The sequence below is a fragment of the Salmo trutta genome, chromosome 31, assembly GCF_901001165.1.
Source record: "Salmo trutta chromosome 31, fSalTru1.1, whole genome shotgun sequence".
In the NCBI taxonomy this organism is placed as follows: domain Eukaryota; kingdom Metazoa; phylum Chordata; class Actinopteri; order Salmoniformes; family Salmonidae; genus Salmo; species Salmo trutta.
Window position 1 is genome coordinate 8,273,412 of NC_042987.1, and position 18,720 is coordinate 8,292,131.

The 18,720-nt window shown below is 43.8% G+C and overlaps 1 protein-coding gene across 12 annotated transcripts in view; it reads right to left on the bottom strand.

Annotated features, from left to right (window-relative positions):
* LOC115169433 (receptor-type tyrosine-protein phosphatase S) overlaps positions 1-18,720 on the bottom strand; it is a 106,351-nt gene that overhangs the window by 26,233 nt on the left and 61,398 nt on the right. For 4 of the 12 annotated variants that reach the window (XM_029725033.1, XM_029725030.1, XM_029725035.1 and 1 more), the window contains exons 7-14: positions 16,907-17,017; positions 15,873-15,884; positions 12,758-12,772; positions 11,168-11,437; positions 10,552-10,931; positions 9,720-9,921; positions 9,374-9,510; positions 8,744-8,888 (exon numbers count right to left, since the gene is read on the bottom strand). In XM_029725033.1, the coding sequence (XP_029580893.1) occupies positions 8,744-8,888; positions 9,374-9,510; positions 9,720-9,921; positions 10,552-10,931; positions 11,168-11,437; positions 12,758-12,772; positions 15,873-15,884; positions 16,907-17,017 (1,272 nt within the window). The remainder of the gene's footprint in view (positions 1-8,743; positions 8,889-9,373; positions 9,511-9,719; positions 9,922-10,551; positions 10,932-11,167; positions 11,438-12,757; positions 12,773-15,872; positions 15,885-16,906; positions 17,018-18,720) is intronic. The other 8 variants (XM_029725038.1, XM_029725036.1, XM_029725040.1 and 5 more) reach the window with 3 other exon arrangements.

An 18,720-nucleotide genomic window follows, 5' to 3' on the forward strand; every position in this document is an offset into this window, starting at 1 on the left:
ACGTACAACATAAGGTTCAGTTTAATACTGACAGAATGAGCCATACTCACGTATTCAGTAAAGTCATCCTCCACAAACTGATCCCACGGGAAGACCCGGAGGGGAGAGCGGAGGGGAGAGAAAGAGAGGGAGGGGAGAGAGAGAGCGAGAGTGAGAGAGGAGTGAATGAGTCAAGTGAGGAGATTAGATATAAGAGGAGGAAATAAGAGCGTAGGGGGAAGTGATGCGTACTACAAAGACTCAAAGTGAGATAAATTTAAGGCGAACGATTTGCTTCACTTTAGCGCTACAAACCTGCCGTGATCTGCAGAGGTGTGACAGCTGGCAAAGGTGTACGTTATCCTTTTAAGTGTGCACTTCACTGTTGCGAAGATACTCCAATTAAATATTTTTAAGAAAATTGGAAGTAAGAATGGTAAGATTAGTGATGACATCACCTGGCTGTCGTCCAATAGCAGGTCTTTGATCCGGGGAAGGGTGCGTGATGAGCCGCTCTCCACGTGAGCATAGTGCACCTGGTAACCGCGGATCTGGCCTTGGCGTTGCCTTGCCAACACAGATCGCCAGGTGACCCTGAGGGCCGTGGAGTTGAAGGGCTTAACCTCCACCTGCCGAGGGGCCGCACCCGGGACTGAGGAACACACACAAATCAAATTGTATTTGTCACATGCGCCGAATACAACACCTTACAGTGAAATGCTTACTTACAAGCCCTTAACCAACAATGCTTTAAGAAGTTCTAAGAAAAATAAGTGTTAAGTAGTAAAAAACACATAAGTAAAAAATATAAAATAAAAGTGACTAGAAGGCCAGAATCCCAGTCTCCTCTCCACTGTTGACGTTGAGACTGGTGTTTTGCGGGTACTATTTAATGAAGCTGCCAGTTGAGGACTTGTGAGGCGTCTGTTTCTCAAACTAGACACTATAATGTAGTACTCAGCGTTGTACGAGATCTTCAGTTTCTAGGCAATTTATCACATGGAATAGCCTTCATTTCTCAGAACAAGAATAGACTGACGAGTTTCAGAAGAAAGTTCTTTGTTTCTAGCCATTTTGAGCCTGTAATCGAACCCACAAATGCTGATGCTCCAGATACTCAACTAGTCTAAAGAAGGCCAGTTATATTGCTTCTTTAATCAGCACAGTTTTTAGCTGTGCTAACATAATTGCAAAAGGGGTTTCTAATGATCAATTAGCCCTTTAAAATGATAAACTTGGATTAGCTAACACAATGTGCCGTTGGAACACAGGAGTGATGGTTGCTGATAATGGGCCTTTGTACGCCTATGTAGATATTCCATAAAAATCTGCCGTTTCCAGCTACAATAGTCATTTATTTTAACAATGTCTACACTGTATTTCTGATCAATTCTATGTTATTTTAATGGACCAAATTGTTTTGCTTTTCTTTCAAATACAAGGACATTTCTAAGTGAACCCAAACTTTTGAACGGTAGTGTACATGTAGGTAGAGCTAAAGTGACTATGCATAGATAATAAACAGAGAGTAGCAGGAGGGTAAAAGAGGGGTCTGGGTATCCCTTTAATTAGCTGTTCAGGAGTCTTTTGGCTTGGGGGTAGAAGCTGTTAACCTGTCAAGGTATAGGGGGCAGTATTTTCGATTTCGGATGAAAAACGTGCCCAGAGTAAACTGCCTAATACTCGGGCCCAGAGTCAAATATTTGCATATTATTAGTAGATTTGGATAGAAATCACTCTCAAGTTTCAAAAACTGTTTGAATGATGTTTGTGAGTATAACAGAACTCATATGGCAGGCAAAAACCTGAGAAAAATCCAACCAGGAAGTGGGAAATCTGATGCTTGTAGTCTTTTCAAGTCATTGCATATTTAACACAGTGACTTAGGGTTCATTTTGCACTTCCTAAGGCTTCCACTAGATGTCAACAGTCTTTAGAATCTAGTTTCAGGCCTTTGTGGTGAACAGAGAGCGAACAAGAAGGCCGGGAAGTTGGTGACTCAGAAAATGACATGAGTTTTGTGGCGCGCATTCACGTGATGAGGTAGCTGTGTTCCATAACATTTTTCAAGATAATTGGAATCGTCCGGTTGGAATATTATTGTTTTATGTTTTATGTTAAAAAGGCCCTAAAGATTGATGCTATACAATGTTTGACATGTTTCAACAAACGTAAATATAACTTTTTTTTACTTTTCATCATGAAATTTTGGGGGCGCTTCCTACATTTGGAGTAGCTTACTGAACGCGCTAACAACAAGGAGGTATTTGGACATAAATTATGGACTTTATCGAACAAAACAACATTTATTGTGGACCTGGGATTCCTGTAAGTGCCTTCTGATGAAGATCATCAAAGGTAAGTGAATATTTATAATGCTATTCATGATTTTAGATGACTCCAAAATGGCGGGTATCTGTATTGCCTGTTGTATTTTTTTGAGCGCCGTACTCAGATTATTGCAAAGTGTGCTTTCCCCGTGAAGCTTTTTTGAAATCTGTCACAGCGGTTGCATTCAGGAGATGTTTATCTATAATTCTTTGAATAACAGTTTAATATTTTATCAACGTTTATGATGAGTATTTTTGTAAATTGTTGTGCTGATTCACCGGCAGTTTTGGAGGAAAAATATTTTCTGAACATCACGCGCCAATGTAAAATGGGGTTTTTGGATATAAATATGAACTTTATCGAACAAAACATACATGTATTGTGTAACATTGAGTCCTAGGAGTGTCATCTGATGAAGATCGTCAAAGGTTAGTGCTTAATTTTAGCTGTATTTATGGTTTTTGTGACCCCTCTCCTGCTTGGAAAATGGCTGTGTGGTTTTTCTTGTGTTGGCACTGTCCTAACATAATCTAACTTTATGCTTTCGCCATAAAGCCTTTTTGAAATCGGACAATGTGGATGGATTAAGGAGAGGTTTATCTTTAAAATGGTGTGAAATAGTTGTATGTTTGAGAACTTTGAATTATGACATTTTGTTGTTTTGAATTTGGCGCTCTGATTTTTCACTGGCTGTTGAATAGTGTGAACCGTGGGTGGGACGGTAGCGTCCCACGCAGCCCTGAGAAGTTAAGAAGCCTTTTGGACCCAGACTTGGCGCTCCGGTACCACTTGCCGTGTGGTAGCAGAGAGAACAGTCTATGACTTGGGTGACTGGAGTCTTTGAGAATTTTCAGGGCCTTCCTCTGACACCGCCTGGTATAGAGGTCCTGGATGGCAGAAAGCTTGGCCCATTATGTACTGCGCCGTACGTACTACCCTCTGTTGCGCCTTGTGGTCGGATGCCGAGCAGTTGCCATACCAGGCGGTGGTGCAAACAGTCAGGGGACTACAGCTGCAGCTGTATAACATTTTGAGGATCTTTTCAGTCTCCTGAGTTGGAATAGGCGTTGTCATGCACTCTTTATGACTGTCTTGGTGTGTTTGAACCATGATAGTTTGTTGGTGATGTGGACGGCAAGGAACTTGAAGCTCTTGACCTGCTCTACTACAGTACCATCGATGAGAATGGGGGCGTGTTCGGCCCTCCTTATCCTGTAGTCCACAATCATCTCTTTTGTCTTGATCACGTTGAGGGAGAGGTTGTTGTCCTGGCACCACACTGCCAGTGTGATCTCCTCCCTATAGGCTGTCTCTTCATTGTCGGTGATCAGGCCTACCACCGTTGTGTTGTCGGCAGACTTAATGATGGTGTTGGAGTCGTGCTTGGCCACGCAGTCGTGGGTGAACAAGGAGTACAAGAGGGGACTAAGCACACACCCCTGAGGGGCCCCCGTGTTGAGGATCAGCATGGCAAATGTGTTGTTACTTACCCTTAACACCTGGGGGCGGCCCGTCAGGAAGTCCAGGATCCAGTTGCAGAGGGAGGTGTTTAGTCCCAGGGTCCTTAGCTTAGTGATGAGCTGTGAGGGCACTATGGTGTTGAACGCTGAGGTGTAGTCAATGAACAGTATTCTCACATAGGTGTTCCTTTTGTCCAGGTGGGAAAGGGCAGTGTTGAGTGCAATAGAGATTGCATCATCTATGGATCTGTTGGGGCGGTATGCAAATTAGAGTGGGTCTAGGGTTTCTGGGATAATGGTGTTGATGTGAGCCATGACCAGCCTTTCAAAGCACTTCATGACTACAGACGTGAGTGCTACAGGTCGGTAGTCATTTAGGCAGGTTACCTTAGTGTTCTTGGGCACAGGGACTATGGTGGTCTGTTGAAACATGTTGGTATTACAGACTCAGTCAGGGACAGGTTGAAAATGTCAGTGAAGACACTTGCCAGTTGGTCAGCGCATGCTCGGAGTATACGTCCTGGTAACCATCTGGCCCTGCGGCGTTGTGAATGTTGACCTGTTTAAAGGTCTTACTCACATTCGCTACAAAGAGCGTGATTACACAGTCATCCAGAACAGCTGATGGTCTCATGCATGTTTCAGTGTTACTTGCTTCGAAGCGTGTTACGTGTTACTTACTCAGTGTTACTTGCCTTTAGCTCATCTGGTAGGCTTGTGTCACTGTGCAGCTCGCGGCTGTGCTTCCCCTTGTAGCCTGTAATAGTTTGCAAGCCCTGCCACATCCGACGAGCGTCAGAGCTGGTGTAGTATGATTCAATCTCAGTAGTGTATTGACGCTTGCCTGTTTGATTGTTTGTCTGAGGGCATAGTGGGATTTCTTATAAGGGTTCCGGGTTAGCTCTACCCTGTAGCTCAGTGCGGATGTTGCCTGTAATCCTTGGCCTCTGGTTGGGGTATGTACATATGGTCACTGTGGGGACGACATCATCGATGCACTTATTGATGAAGCCAGTGACTGATGTGGTGTACTCCTCAATGCCATCGGAAGAATCCCGGAACATATTCCAGTCTGTGCTAGCAAAACAGTCCTGTAGCTTAGCATCTGCTTCATCTGACCACTTTCTTATTGATCAAGTCACAGGTGCTTCCTGGTGTTTTTGCTTGTAAGCAGGAATCAGGAGGATTATGGCCGTATACAGCTCATTGAGTGCGGTCTTAGTGCCAGCATAGGTTTGTGGTGGTAAATAGACAGCTACGAAGAATATACATGAAAACTCTCACGGTAAATAGTGTGGTCTACAGCTTATCATAAGATACTCTACCTCAGGAAACCTTGAGACTTCCTTAGATTTCGTGCACCAACTGTTGTTTTCAAATACACATGGACCGCCACCCCTTGTCTTACAAGAGGCCGCTGTTCTATCCTGCCGAAAAGCTTAAAACCCGCCAGCTGTATGTTATTCATGTCATCGTTCAGCCACGACTCAGTGAAACATAAGATATTACAGTTTTTAATGTCCCGTTGGTAGGACATACGTAATCGTAGTTTATCTATTTTATTTTCCGTTGATTGTACGTTGGCTAATAGGACCGATGGTGAAGGGAGATTATCCGCTCGACGTCGGTTCCTTACAAGGCACCCAGACCTTTGTCCCCGATATCTCCGTCTCTTTCTCCAGCGAATGATAGGGATGAGGGCCTTGTCGGGCGTCTGAAGGAAATCCTTCCCGTCCGACTCATTAAAGAAAAAGTATTCCTCCAGTACGGGGTGAGTAATCGCTGTCCTGATATCTAGAAGATCTTTTAGGTCATAAGACGCAGTGACAGAAACATTATGTACAAAATAAGTTACAAATAACACGAAAAAACACACAAAAGCACAATTGGTTAGGTGATCATAAAACGGCTGCCATCTTCTCTGGCGCCATCATCCACACACAACATATAATTACTCTATCAATACATTGATCAGTTGATCAATGTACACACACACATACACACACATACTCACCGTCGTCGTCCGTGCGGCAGAGCAGCGCCGGGCTCTCCGGTCCGGACCCCTCGGTAGTGAAAGCTGCCAGGATAACGCGGTACCAGGTCCACTTTTCTAGCCCCTCCAACACCACTTGCCCCTGCTCTGGGGGGATGGGAGGCCCCTTCACCTCCGGACCCTGACCTTCGACCCTGGTACCAGACACCACTTGCTGGTAGCGCAGCTCATAGCCAGTCAGCACGCCATTTTGGGTCTCAGTGGGTGGTGGTTTCCAACTTACCCTCAGGGAGGTGGACCTGGGGCTATCACAGGACACGCCTAGGGGCGCAGCCGATGGCTCTGATTGGACGAGGGGCAGGAAGAGGAAATTTGCAGGGGCAGGGGAGTAAGGAACGCAGCGAAGAAAGAGAAAGCAAAGAGACAGTGACAGAGAGAGGTTGAAAAACCCAAGCAAAACAAGAATATAAGAAAAAGGTGGAAAAAGGAATTGAAACTAAACCAAGGAAAACTAAACTATAAGGGAAAATAATACAAAACTAAATTAAAAGAGAAGGCCTCTAAAGACAAACAAACATGACTCAGCTAAACAGAGAAACAAAGGCTCCAACACAGAAGACAAAGCCATTATGGAGGAAGAAAGAAATTAATAATGTTAGCTAGGTAATAAGATAAAGGAGAAGGCAGGGGGCATCCATGCAGAGTGGACAACTTAATTACCGCCCAGGAGGATATGCAACTGATACCGGATGAAAGGCTTCCACTTGTCTGCTCTGACCAATGGCAGCACAATGATTTATGACTAGCTTAGCGTAGCTGGATAAGGACAGAGCTATACTGTCTATACTATACTGGTTCTTAAACCTTTTCAGCCTGGGACCCAAATGAGAAATTCATTGTTTTCCTGGGATCCAAGCTCATTAAAACATAGCCCCTAGTCTGGGACTAGTAGGAACTTTGATTCAATTATCTGCTTTCTAATTATTAAACGATAGGGAGGATCCATTTATATTCTCAGCATCTTAATATAGACCACATGGAAAATGTCCCTCCTCAGGTTTTAGATTATAAATACTTTATCTCACTTAACCCCCCCAAAAATCGCAACGTTTTCACCAACAATGTAAAACCCTAGTTACTTCTAAAGTCATTTCTGAAGATTCATTTATTTCATTTTAAGTCAACGCTGTTACATGAACTGAACTCTTGTTTTAATGTGGTGAAACCATTCCTTTTTAATTGCACGTCAACACTGTTACCCATAGGCTAGAAATGTGTTACAAAAATATATATTGTGAAACTTGCATTCAATTTCCCTCCCTGTGACACACAACAAGCTTCCATTCCCCCTGTCACAAGAGGAGTTATTGCTTACTTAAGATGAAAACTTCAACCCTGTTACGGTCAAACCTGTTACTTTAATTGCAAATATTTTTTCACATTTTTCTTAATTTAACCTCTTGAGATGGGAAAACATGTTTTTTCAACATCTGCGTTGCTTCCTGTTTGGGGTTTTAGGCTGGGTTTCTGTATAGCACATTGTGATTGATGTAAAAAGGTCTTTATAGATACATTTGATTGATGAACTTGAACGTGCTCTTTATGACAGAATGTAAACATTTGGTGAAATAAATATATATTTTTACCAAATTACACTACCTAAAAGTGGAACGACCCAGATACTGTATAGAGTTCAGCAGTTTATCTTCTATCCTGCTACCAAAGGTTTCTTGACATTCTCAGTGGAATGTAATAATTGTGTTGGAACTTTGCCAAACTCTTTATATCTTTTAGTGCTTCTTTAACTGCCCTATCTCATGTCTTCAAATTAGGTTCAGGGATTTGAAATGTCATAGAAAAAGGTGGAGAGCAGGGTTTGAGGAAACTGAAACTAGAATCAAAAACAAATACTTTCATGAAAGTTGACCTCATGCAACGTCAGAGGAATTAGGAGATAGAACAAGAGTAAAGGCACATGACAGAAGAACAGTAAGGATAAAAGACATAAACAGGCACTGTTTGAGACACTTACCTGTCTCTCCGACTAATAGCCACAGGACCTTCTTACCATGCAACCAGAGACACCACACATCACATTGAACCAAAACATTGACCAAATAAAGATGCAGAGGGAAAGGTGTGCATTTGACTGGAGTATTTTGGATTTTGACGGATATGTGAGTCTGACACTTGAGCTGCACAGTCTTAGTACCAGTAGCCTTGGGGAACAATCACGATGTGCACCAAAGCCAAGTGGTAGCACGCTAACTGTGCCAAGCTGAGTGTGAAATGCATTCTGCTCCATGAAATAAAATGCATTCAGACACTCCCCAGCCTGCTGTCTCCTCAACAGCCACTCACGGGTCTAACCTCCGTTTGTAGGTAAGGCATGTAGAACGATTCTGTTGGTGAATGTACGTCCTGTGTACCTCATATGGTGTACCTTTTTTCCAGGTAACAAATACATCATTAAATATTAAAAAGGAATATTTTACCTTTAAGGCAGGCTGCAGACCTATTACCTCCAACACTTACCTCTAATAAAGGCAACACATATACAAGATCCTCACGACTATTGACATTTGACCTGTAACAGTGAGCTTCTTGAACTGGAGAAAAAAAGTCGACTTTTGACCCACTTTGAAGGAAAGGAAACCGTATGAAGGAGTGAAGAAAGTTAAAGAGGGAAAAACAGAAAGCGACGTCCGCTTGGGACTTTTCACTGTGTGAGAAAAATGAAAGTAAAAAGCAAAATGCTGGTGCGTTGGACGTCAGGCACACTTGAAATACAGAGGTGATGGATGGGGGGGATGGACGAGTGCACAGGATAAATGAATGGATGAGAGGACAAGATAGATTGGTGTGTAGACGACTCCCAGGGTCCAGTGACTCTGGAGCTGTGTGGGATACAAGCAGCAGGAGTGCAAACACTGTAACGTTACATAGTGTGTGTTTGCAGGTGTGACAAAGGAAAACATACTGGCTTGTGATGTCCTCTGGACCAGCTCGTTGGTGAAGGCTCCGATGCCTTTGTTAGAAATGGCTGCCAGGGAAAAGGAGTACTCTGTATTAGCCCTCAGTCCCTCCACTGTGTACGACGCCCTGGGCCCGAAAGTCAACTTCTCCTGTTAGAGAGAGAGAGATGGGGAAGAGAGAACATTAATAAAATAGAGAAAGAGAGAAAGAAAGAAAGAAAGAAATTACTCTGGATTATCTGTGTGTATTAAATACATTTAATAATTGTAGTTATTTCCTGCAGTCAATGACCAAACACGCCCTCCTTGGCCTCCCGGGTGGAATGTTATTAATATATTTTTTTTATATAATTTCATAATTAACAAAGATTAATTTGGTGTTTCTATGTCAAACAGTTTTGTTATATTTCAGTCTTCTGTGATGTATATAAAGTGTAATTTTGGGATGCAAACTCCAAATTGATTACATTTCTATATCTGACATAGTACAGCTGTCTTCTTTCTTTTAAGCCAATAACCATGTGTGTGAAGTGTACTTGATTAAGACTACCAAGAATCACTCTGTGTGACCCTGATGTAGCCCACTGCAGCAAAAGGTTAATGAAATGTACATCGTATGGAAGATTAAGTCTTACCAGGCTGCCAAACTTGACAGGTTTGTAGAGCAGTTCGTAGTTGACGATGCCCTCCTTGGTGTAGGAAGGTTCCCAGGTGAGCTGTATACTGGTGTCTGTCACCTTTCCCACTTTGAACTTCCCTGGCTGCCCTGGAACTACAGGGAACAGGAGAGGAGAGAGGACAATAGTTAGAATTCACCTCTCTAGCATTCAGTCAATTAGTAGCTTCTAGACTGTTCAATTAATCCTTTATTTAAACAGACCAGTCTTATTAAGATGGACGACTCTGTTACAAGGGAGCCCTACAGATCTCCGCAATATTTATGTTACTAACCTACACACACACACACACACACACACAGACCTCCGGGCAGAACTTTGACATGGACGGAGTCAGAGAAGGGTCCGTCTCCCACAGAGGTGAAGGCCAGTACTCTGACTGTGTATGTCTCAGAGGGTACCAGGCTCTGGATGGTGGTGATGGTGCTGTCCTGGACATTATGGATTTGCCACAGACTCATGGGCTGAGATGGGTCCATGGTGTAGTACACCCGGTAACCTTTCACCTGGATGGAGAGAGTGAGGGAGGGTAGGAGAGAGAGAGTGACAAAGAGCGAGAGAGAGAGAGAGAGAGAGAGAGAAAGAGAGAGAGAGAGAGAGAGAGAGAGAGAGAGAGAGAGAGAGAGCGAGAGTGTGTTAGTTAACCTCTCACGTCTGGTCCTTGTTTGTTTGTGTTTGGAAGCTATTATATATTGTGACATCAATACGCGTTCCGTTATATTGGACCTATGTTGCTAGCTGAGCTAGATAAACATTGCATTAGCTTCAAGGTTGACATGACCGTTATAATTGAATAACTAGATGACCTTTCAACTGACCTCTACCTAAAGCCTAACCATTATAGCGTGTGATTTAAACTGTAATATGTATGTCACATTATTTGTATTATCTGTTTATGATGCATTGCCCTCATCTTGTTATTGTGATTATTGTTGCTTATGTTGATTCCATTATTCAGCTTGTTATTTTTAGACTGCCCAGGGAATAGATGTTTATCTAGCTCACTATTGCCTATTGCACCTCAGTGTTCTGAGACATTCATTATTGTTTGAGAAGTGGATTACTGTGCATTATCCCTGCTACTTATTCTCTTAATAAAACAACAGATTAATTCACTCATTTCAATTGTATTTTACCTGTCCGTTGGGCTCCTCCGGTTCTTCCCAGCGGACCATGACAGTGTTCTGGGAGATGATCCTAGCCTGGACGTTCCTGGGGGGGCTAGCCGGGGCCTGTTCCCCTGTCCTGGCCTCTACCCGGGTGGACGAGGGGCCCTGGCCGATGCTGTTGAAGGCCGACACCCTAACCTCGTACTCCGTGTTGGGGTAGAGCCCTCCGATGCTGTACCTGGTGGTGGTGATACCGTCCACCGCCTCATACTTGCTGTCCGGTGTCTTGGCCCGGTACTGGATGATGTAATAGGACACCGGGTCGGGATTACCGGAGTCCCAGGTGATGGTAACGCTGGTGGCGGTCGTCTCTGTGACGATGGGGGTACCGGGAGGCTTGGGAAGAGCTGTGACGGTAGAAGCAGATATTTTTTTTAACTCTTTAATAATGTCTTAAGGTAGATAGGGGAGACTAGTGTCCCTTACTCTTGGCGGACACCTGCGAGATCATAGGTGGCCCTAACTATCTAATATATATGTTTAATGTGGCTGTTAGGGGCAGATATGTTTTAATGGGAGAGAAGAAAGCCAGCGAGCGGGACACAGTGGAAGCACAGTCAGAAAACGAAAGGATGTCCCTTACTCTTAACTGACACCTGTGCGGTGGCCTCTATAATCCCCAGACTGCTCATGGCCACGCAGGTGTAGTTGGCCGACTCTCTCACTCCGTTGAGCTCCAAAACATTGCGTCCCACCGGCATCTCGTCTTCCGGGGTCAGGTCCTCAATACCCAGCATCCATTTGACATAGGGCATGGGCGAGCCCACCGCCACACAGGTGATGTTGACGCTGCCGCCAGGCATGATCTCATGGTTGGCGGGCAGGATGGAGAAACGAGGGGGCACGCGACGCACTGGGAGAGGAGGAGAGGGGGAAGACGGGGGGAGGATGGGGAGAGGGGAATGAGGAGGGGGAGAGGGAGGGACAGGAGAGGGCGAGAGAGAGAGGGGGTAAGAAAGATACAGAAAGAGAGAGAACGAAATAGAGAGAGAGAAAGAGAGAGCGAGAGAGAGAGAGAGAGAGAGAGAGAGAGAGAGGTAACAGAAAGGGTAGAATGATCTTCACTGCTTTTACAGGAGTTCTATAAAGGAATATTTCACGTTTAATCAAAACCACATTGGTAGTTTTGAAAAGGCTAATGATTGCAATTGAAATACACAGATTCCATGTTGAGAGACTGCTGACTATCTCAAGTTAAATTTCACCCTGCACATGAAACCTATTGTGCGATTCTCATGTCTTAGCCACTGTGAAACAACCCATTGTATATTTCACAAGACATCATTTGCTATTCTGGACACATCACTTTAGATGCCAAACTAGAAAACGCCCTCTTCCCCAATCCCTGTTACAAAACAAGATCTACAATACAGATATTGGAGCTCTGGGCTGCACAAAATACCATTACCATTTTCTCTGAAGAGCTAAGATGAGCAAAATCAAACTGATGTGAAGATCTAAACTACAGCTGAACTCCCCCTGCAGTGAAGCTCAAGGCTACTGACTGAGAAAGAGAAACTTCGCCAGAAACTTGAGTGAGAAACTTCAAAAAGACTTCTGTGCCTCCGGGGTAAGTTCTCCACCGCAGATGAGGGCCCTTTAGATACGTGGCGCTGGCCGAGCCAATCAACAAAACCTGCTATCAGTCAGACAACATGCACAGAGTGCTCCTGTTAACTGTAATTGTGCTGAATCTGAATCTACTAGCTATCTGTCAGGTCTATCTTATATAAGATGCATAGAGAGATAGAGCTCATGGGTCACATGCATTCCTGGATGATTTTATAGCATTAACTATGCTCATGAAGAACCCGTGGGAGAAGAGAGAGGGGGAAGAGCGAGAGAGAGAGAGAGAGAGAGAGAGAGAGAGAGAGAGAGAGGAGAGAGAGAGAGAGGGGGAGAGTATTGTCTGGTTCCTCTTCCAAACAATGACAATCAATGTGGCAAATCACAGCCTCATTGTACAACCAGAATACCAGATGAACACAGCAATGTAAAGAAAGTGTGGATGATGGAGATATAAATAGGAGTCGTTGCAATTACAAGGTACGCGTTGAACACGTTAAATAAGGAAACATCAAGGCATCCGTCATGACAGAGAGAGAAAGAGAGAGAGATAAATAGAAAGAGCGATAGTATGTGCATGCTTTTATTAATAAAAAAAAGTATGCACATTTGTCTGTTGATCCTACACACCAGGGTACAGATGGAAATGTCAGAATGCAGAAGAGAGAGAAAGAAAGGCGGGAGATTAGAAGAGAGGGATGGGGACGGAGAGGGTAAGAGGGGAAGGAGAGGATAAGAAAGGGGGAAAAGGACAGAGGGGGAAGAGGAGAAGAAAGGAGGATGGGGGCGGGGGAAGAGAAAACACATGGTGCTCTTGAAACTGCTGTTTGGTTCTTCAAAATCAGGCTTTTATTGGTGGATGTCATAGGAACAGAAAACTAGGTACCCCAAGGCTGCAACACAGAGGACTGAAGTACAAAATAGACAGATAGACAATCAGACAGACAGACCAACGACTCTAGATGGGCAGGAGTGGATGCAAGGTGAGGGCAGACAGACAGACTGACAGACAGACAGAATAAATATTGGCTAGCATCAAGACTCAACACTGTATCTAAATCAGCTGTTTGAATCATGTGTTTGACTCACAATACAGGAATCGCCACTCACTCAGTGGGAGTAACACAGGGGGAAACAGCCTTTATAGAATCACTGGCCTCAGTCTTCGCCCCAAATGATTCTCAGCCGATCCATTTAATGTAAAATAGCCATTTTTAGATCCATTAATAAACTTCACCTAGTGTTGAAATATCTTCTCTCGGTTCCATGAATTTCACAGTATTTCTAGTCTTCCACAGATAGAACGCAAACAAACTATTCACCAAAACCAAATACGAATGAACATTTTGGCATCTTCAAATGATTCAATAGTTCAGTGGACATGACCCCATTTCTCCATAACAATACATTTGGAGTGATCCTAGAATACCAACAGATACCCAGAATTGGACACCAAAGTTCAAGACAAAAAAAGAGACATTTGAAAAAAGATATATCAAAAAAGAGACATTTGTCAAAAAAAAAGAGACAAAAACAATTTCAACTGTTATAACAGATATCAAATCAAAAAGCAGGCAGGCAGGCAGGTTCTCTCCAGAGCATGCAAGAACGAGACAGAGACAAACAGGGACATAGTGACCAGCACGCAGCAGATAAGAGCAACTATCCACACAATTCGGCTTTATCTTTTATATGACAAGACAAAACTCTTAAAGTATGTGTATAATGTTGCCTTTTATGTGTACTTATCTAACTACTGCATTTTGACTAGAGGTTCTCTTGAAGTTTGGAGACTGGTATACCGATGTGTCCAATTCATTCTGAAGAAGAGCACGCTGATATTTACAGTACGTCAAGTAGGAAAGTAGGCTACATCCAGCACTGCAGGTATTAATACAAAAAGACAGTACAATATTCAAGCGCATGCTGAACAGAGAGCATCTGAGATTAGCACAGTCACAAATGATTAACCTATTCCATTATGTCACCGTGGATACGGGGCTTCAATAATATGTATCATAAACACTAACAAACGTCTATGTGGATGTAGCATCACTAAAACAATGCAGTATTTAATATAATGGAATATACAGTTCATTCGCAAAGTATTCAGATAAAGGATGCGTCTCTGGTCAGAATGTTGATGGAAAAGCATATCTCCTAGAAGCTCCCGGTTTTGTTAATAACGTAGCCTACTATACAGTCCAGGGTGATAGCAGTAATGCAATGATGTATTCTATTTCCCTCCAGCATCAATAACAGGTTTTTTCTACAGGGAACAGTTGATCAGGTTGTGAGACCATAGCAGACGGTGACTGGGAGCTGGGATACTGTTTCATTTGAGCAGCACAACACACTAAAGACCAGTTGGCATTAACACAAGTTAATCATGCCTCATCTAATATAGAAGTGGAGAGGTGTTTCATTAATGTGTGCATTGTATGAATATATATTTTATTTAACCTTTATTTAACTAGTCAAGTACAAATTCTTATTTTCAATGACGGCCTAGGAACTGCCTTGTTCAGGGGCAGAACAACAGATTTGTACCTTGTCAGCTCAGGGATTTGAACTTGTAACCTTGCGGTTAGTAGTCCAACGCTCTAACCACTAGGCTACGCTGCCGCCGAGATAGAGGTGGGTAAATCGTTCACTGCCGATCAATGGAGGTCACCGTGTCGTTTCATAAGCACAGCAATGCGCTGCTTAGCAGCTGAATAACCATAGAATTACATAGGATCTCTGTGTGAATAACACTCTACTGGACATGGACATGATCCATTGAATTAAAACGTTCATGTTTTGAGCAATGAAATACTATTGTACGTTCTGTTTACAGCATATAAACACAGATAGTGTACATAAAGAAGTACTGTGCGTTGGCCTCTGGTTGTGTTGTGTCAACCAGTGTCACCAGCAGTGACTTAGTCTTTGCTGACCAAACAAGTGTGCAAATAATTATAAGTTACTTCTGTGGCTCTTTAAATGCCACTTAAATAAAGCATTATTTGACCGCTTTATTTTCCCGGAGGGGGATATGAAGACCACTCAACCAATCAGAAAACAAGCTACACTGAGTAGGCAAACAAACAGTAGCAGACCGAGAGGACACACAGAGACAGAGACACACACTGGCAATGTGACACACAACATGCCGCAAGTGCAGAAGCACGGTCGTGACATAACACAAGCCCACACAGACAGAACAGTACAGCACGACCAATACAAGACAAGGGACAAGACAATACTGAAATCAATCAATTCAACACACATACAAGCACGCACGCACGCGCACACACAAACAAACGGAGCCGCGCACATACAGAGTCACACGGTCAGGGTACAAGGCATGCAAGCGCTGCCGCCGCTCTCCCTCCATGTGTAGATAGCCTCCTTTTAATTTCCAATTCCTGGGTCTCCATGGCAACAAGAAACTTTCCATGCAGAGAATGTCGCGCACGGAGTGAAAGCAAAAACAAAGGTCTGCAAACAAGGCCTCACAATGCAATCAATGCAAACGACTGTGTAGGCAGGTAGCCTTACTAGAGCTCAGTGAAACGTCTTCAGTCAAAGAAATGTGTTCATCAAATCAAAACCAATTTAACATGAGGGTTATTCATACCTCTGTTCTAGACGGTTTCAGACCGTTTTCTCTCTCCTAACTTTAAGAGTAAATTTGTTATAAAAAGGAAGTAACGAAAGAAAATAAAGGACACACCAACCTTCTCGTAGCTCTGGGGGATGTAAGGGGGTTGATGTAGAACACAATGACGTGAGGGGGAGAGAGAGAACGGGGAAACACAGAGAGAGTAAAAATGGCCAGCTCAAAGCCTCACACACACACACACACACACACACACACACACACACACACACACACACACACACACACACACACACACACACACACACACACACACACACACACACACACACACACACACACACACACACACACACACACACACACACACACACACACACACGTGTAAACACACACGCACATACACACTGGTTCTCACAGAACCACAGAACCCACTTAAAACGAAGAATCAGGAACTTCGAATTCAAGGGCTCAAGAGCTTAGAACGGTGAGTCTAGAACCCATAAAACTGAAGCCAGAGATCCCGGTCTCCGTTACCCCAGTCGAGGAACCTAGAATAGGGGTCTTAAACTTCTGGAGGGCCACAGTGTCTGCATTCTTTCTTTTTCGTATCTGATTTAGACTTGAGAAACCAATTGTTTTCCCTAGCAAATCAGTGCATTAAAGTAGAAGATAGTAGCATGAACCCTGTGGCCCTGATTTTACAATAAAACAAAGAGGGATAGGACAATAGTGATGTCATACTGTAGCAAAGGCCCTCGAACTGCACAGTGCAATAATACTTCCTGAAGAATCTGGACATGTATGACGCCATTGGCCCATCCCTCTTCGTCTACGTCCATCCAGTGGCAGTTATTATAAAATAGAGCACCTTGACGCAGCACTGGTAAAAACCCAGTTTAGTCTTGGATATTACCAATCTTAGATCACCAACTGGTGTTTCATTTGGTGGTTAAGGTTTGGTTGTGTTTGGTTAGTAGATGCCAATAGGAAGGAAATAAATAACAAAACAACATGTAAACAAACTGGCACTTAACACCTTGCTATATGTATAGTATAATAGCGACGGCTGTTACGTGTGTGTTTGTTATAGTGGTGTGTGTGATATAATGTATGTGTGTGAGAGATCTTACACCCGGGGTCAGTTCCTACCTCGCACATACAGGTTGGCTGGGGAAGAGTAGCGTACGCCCTGAGAGTTAGTGGCCACACACTCATACTTCCCCTGGTCGGTCTCTTCGCTGTTCTCTATCTGCAGGGCACCTGAAAGACAAAGAAAGAGAGATAGATAGATTGAGAGAGAGAGAGAGAGACCGAGAGAGATAGATGGGGAGAGAGAAAGACAAAGAGGAAGAGTGGAAGAGAGAGAGAGAGAGAGAGAGAGAGAGAGAGAGAGAGAGAGAGAAAGAGGAAAAAGAGACATTACAATGGGTTAATTATTGATACATTCATAAATGAAATCTATTTTTACTCATCAACCCTCGTGCATCACCTAAAACTGATTAAAACTACCATTTAAAATGAGGAATTTTCCATTGCTGGTTCATTTCTGCCATGAAAAATCCATGTTCCCCACAGCAAGCTAAATGAGAATAGTTAACGATGCACTATAGGAGTCCCTGGAGCATATCTGAAGTTAAACAGAGGACTCAACATGACAACACTTTAAATCCCCATTCAGCCTCCCCCCCCTCCGTTTCTCTGCACAATTCACTGAGGTGTATAGCAGCATTGTACATTATTATCCCAATCTCCTAAACCATGTTATTATGGCACATTATTATTATTGTTCCATTCGTTTCCTCCTGGAGCATGTTCTGCTGTAAACCCTTCACAATGCTTACAAGGCCCTTATCACAAACTGTGTGTGTTTGAAATGGAGCTAGGGGCTGGAACCACACACAAGAGTGTGCACAAACAAATCAATATGCACGCACACGCCAACCACCCCCACCGGACACACACACCTTATCCGAAAAAGTGTGTTAGACATGGAGACAGAGGAGGGACCACAAAAGCAGGGGATTACTTAAATCTACCGCACAGTGTGGAAATTGAAACAAGACAACGACAAAACAGCTCTCTCAGAAACACACGCACGCACGCACGCACGCACGCACACGCACACACACACACACACACACACACACACACACACACAGCTGCTTTCAAACTCACAAAGGCTCATAGCAGTGTGACGGAAAAGCGTACTACAGAATCTGACAATAACAGTGTGGATATGGTAGGGTGGGTATTTCTGTGTAAGACCTGTGACTGTGTATCTGTGTAGATAGGGGAAGAAAACAAGGAACTAGGTGAGTCACTGAGACACAGTTGCAGATATGCTGTTCAACAACATGGCTCAGAGGACGGAATACTTCAAATATATATTTTGCTTCTGGGCAGTGCAGGAGCGGTTCCAGGCATAAGTGACATTAGCGGTCACTTAGGGGCAACCGGTGGTTGTTGTCCTTGATGATATTTTTGGCCTTCCTGTGACATCAGGTGCTGTAGGTGTCCTGGAGGGCAGGTAGTTTGCCCCTGGTGATGCGTTGTGCAGACCGCACTACCCTCTGGAGAGCCCTGCGGTTGTGGGCAGTGCAGTTGCCTTACCAGGCGGTGATGCATCCCGGCAGGATGCTCTCAATTGTGCATCTGTAAAAGTATGTGAGGGTTTTAGGCAACAAGCCAAATTTCTTCAGCCTCCTGAGGTTGAAAAGGCAATCATCTCCACGATCATCTCCTTTGTTTTGTTGACGTTGAGTGAGAGGTTATTTTCCTGACACCACACTCCCAGAGCCCTCACCACCTCCCTGTAGGCTGTCTCGTCGTTGTTGGTGATCAAGCCTACTACTGTTGTGTCATCTGCAAACTTGATGATTGAGTTGGAGGCGTGCATGGCCACGCAGTCATGGGTGAACAGGGAGTACAGGAGGGGGCTGAGCACGCACCCTTGTGGGGCCCCA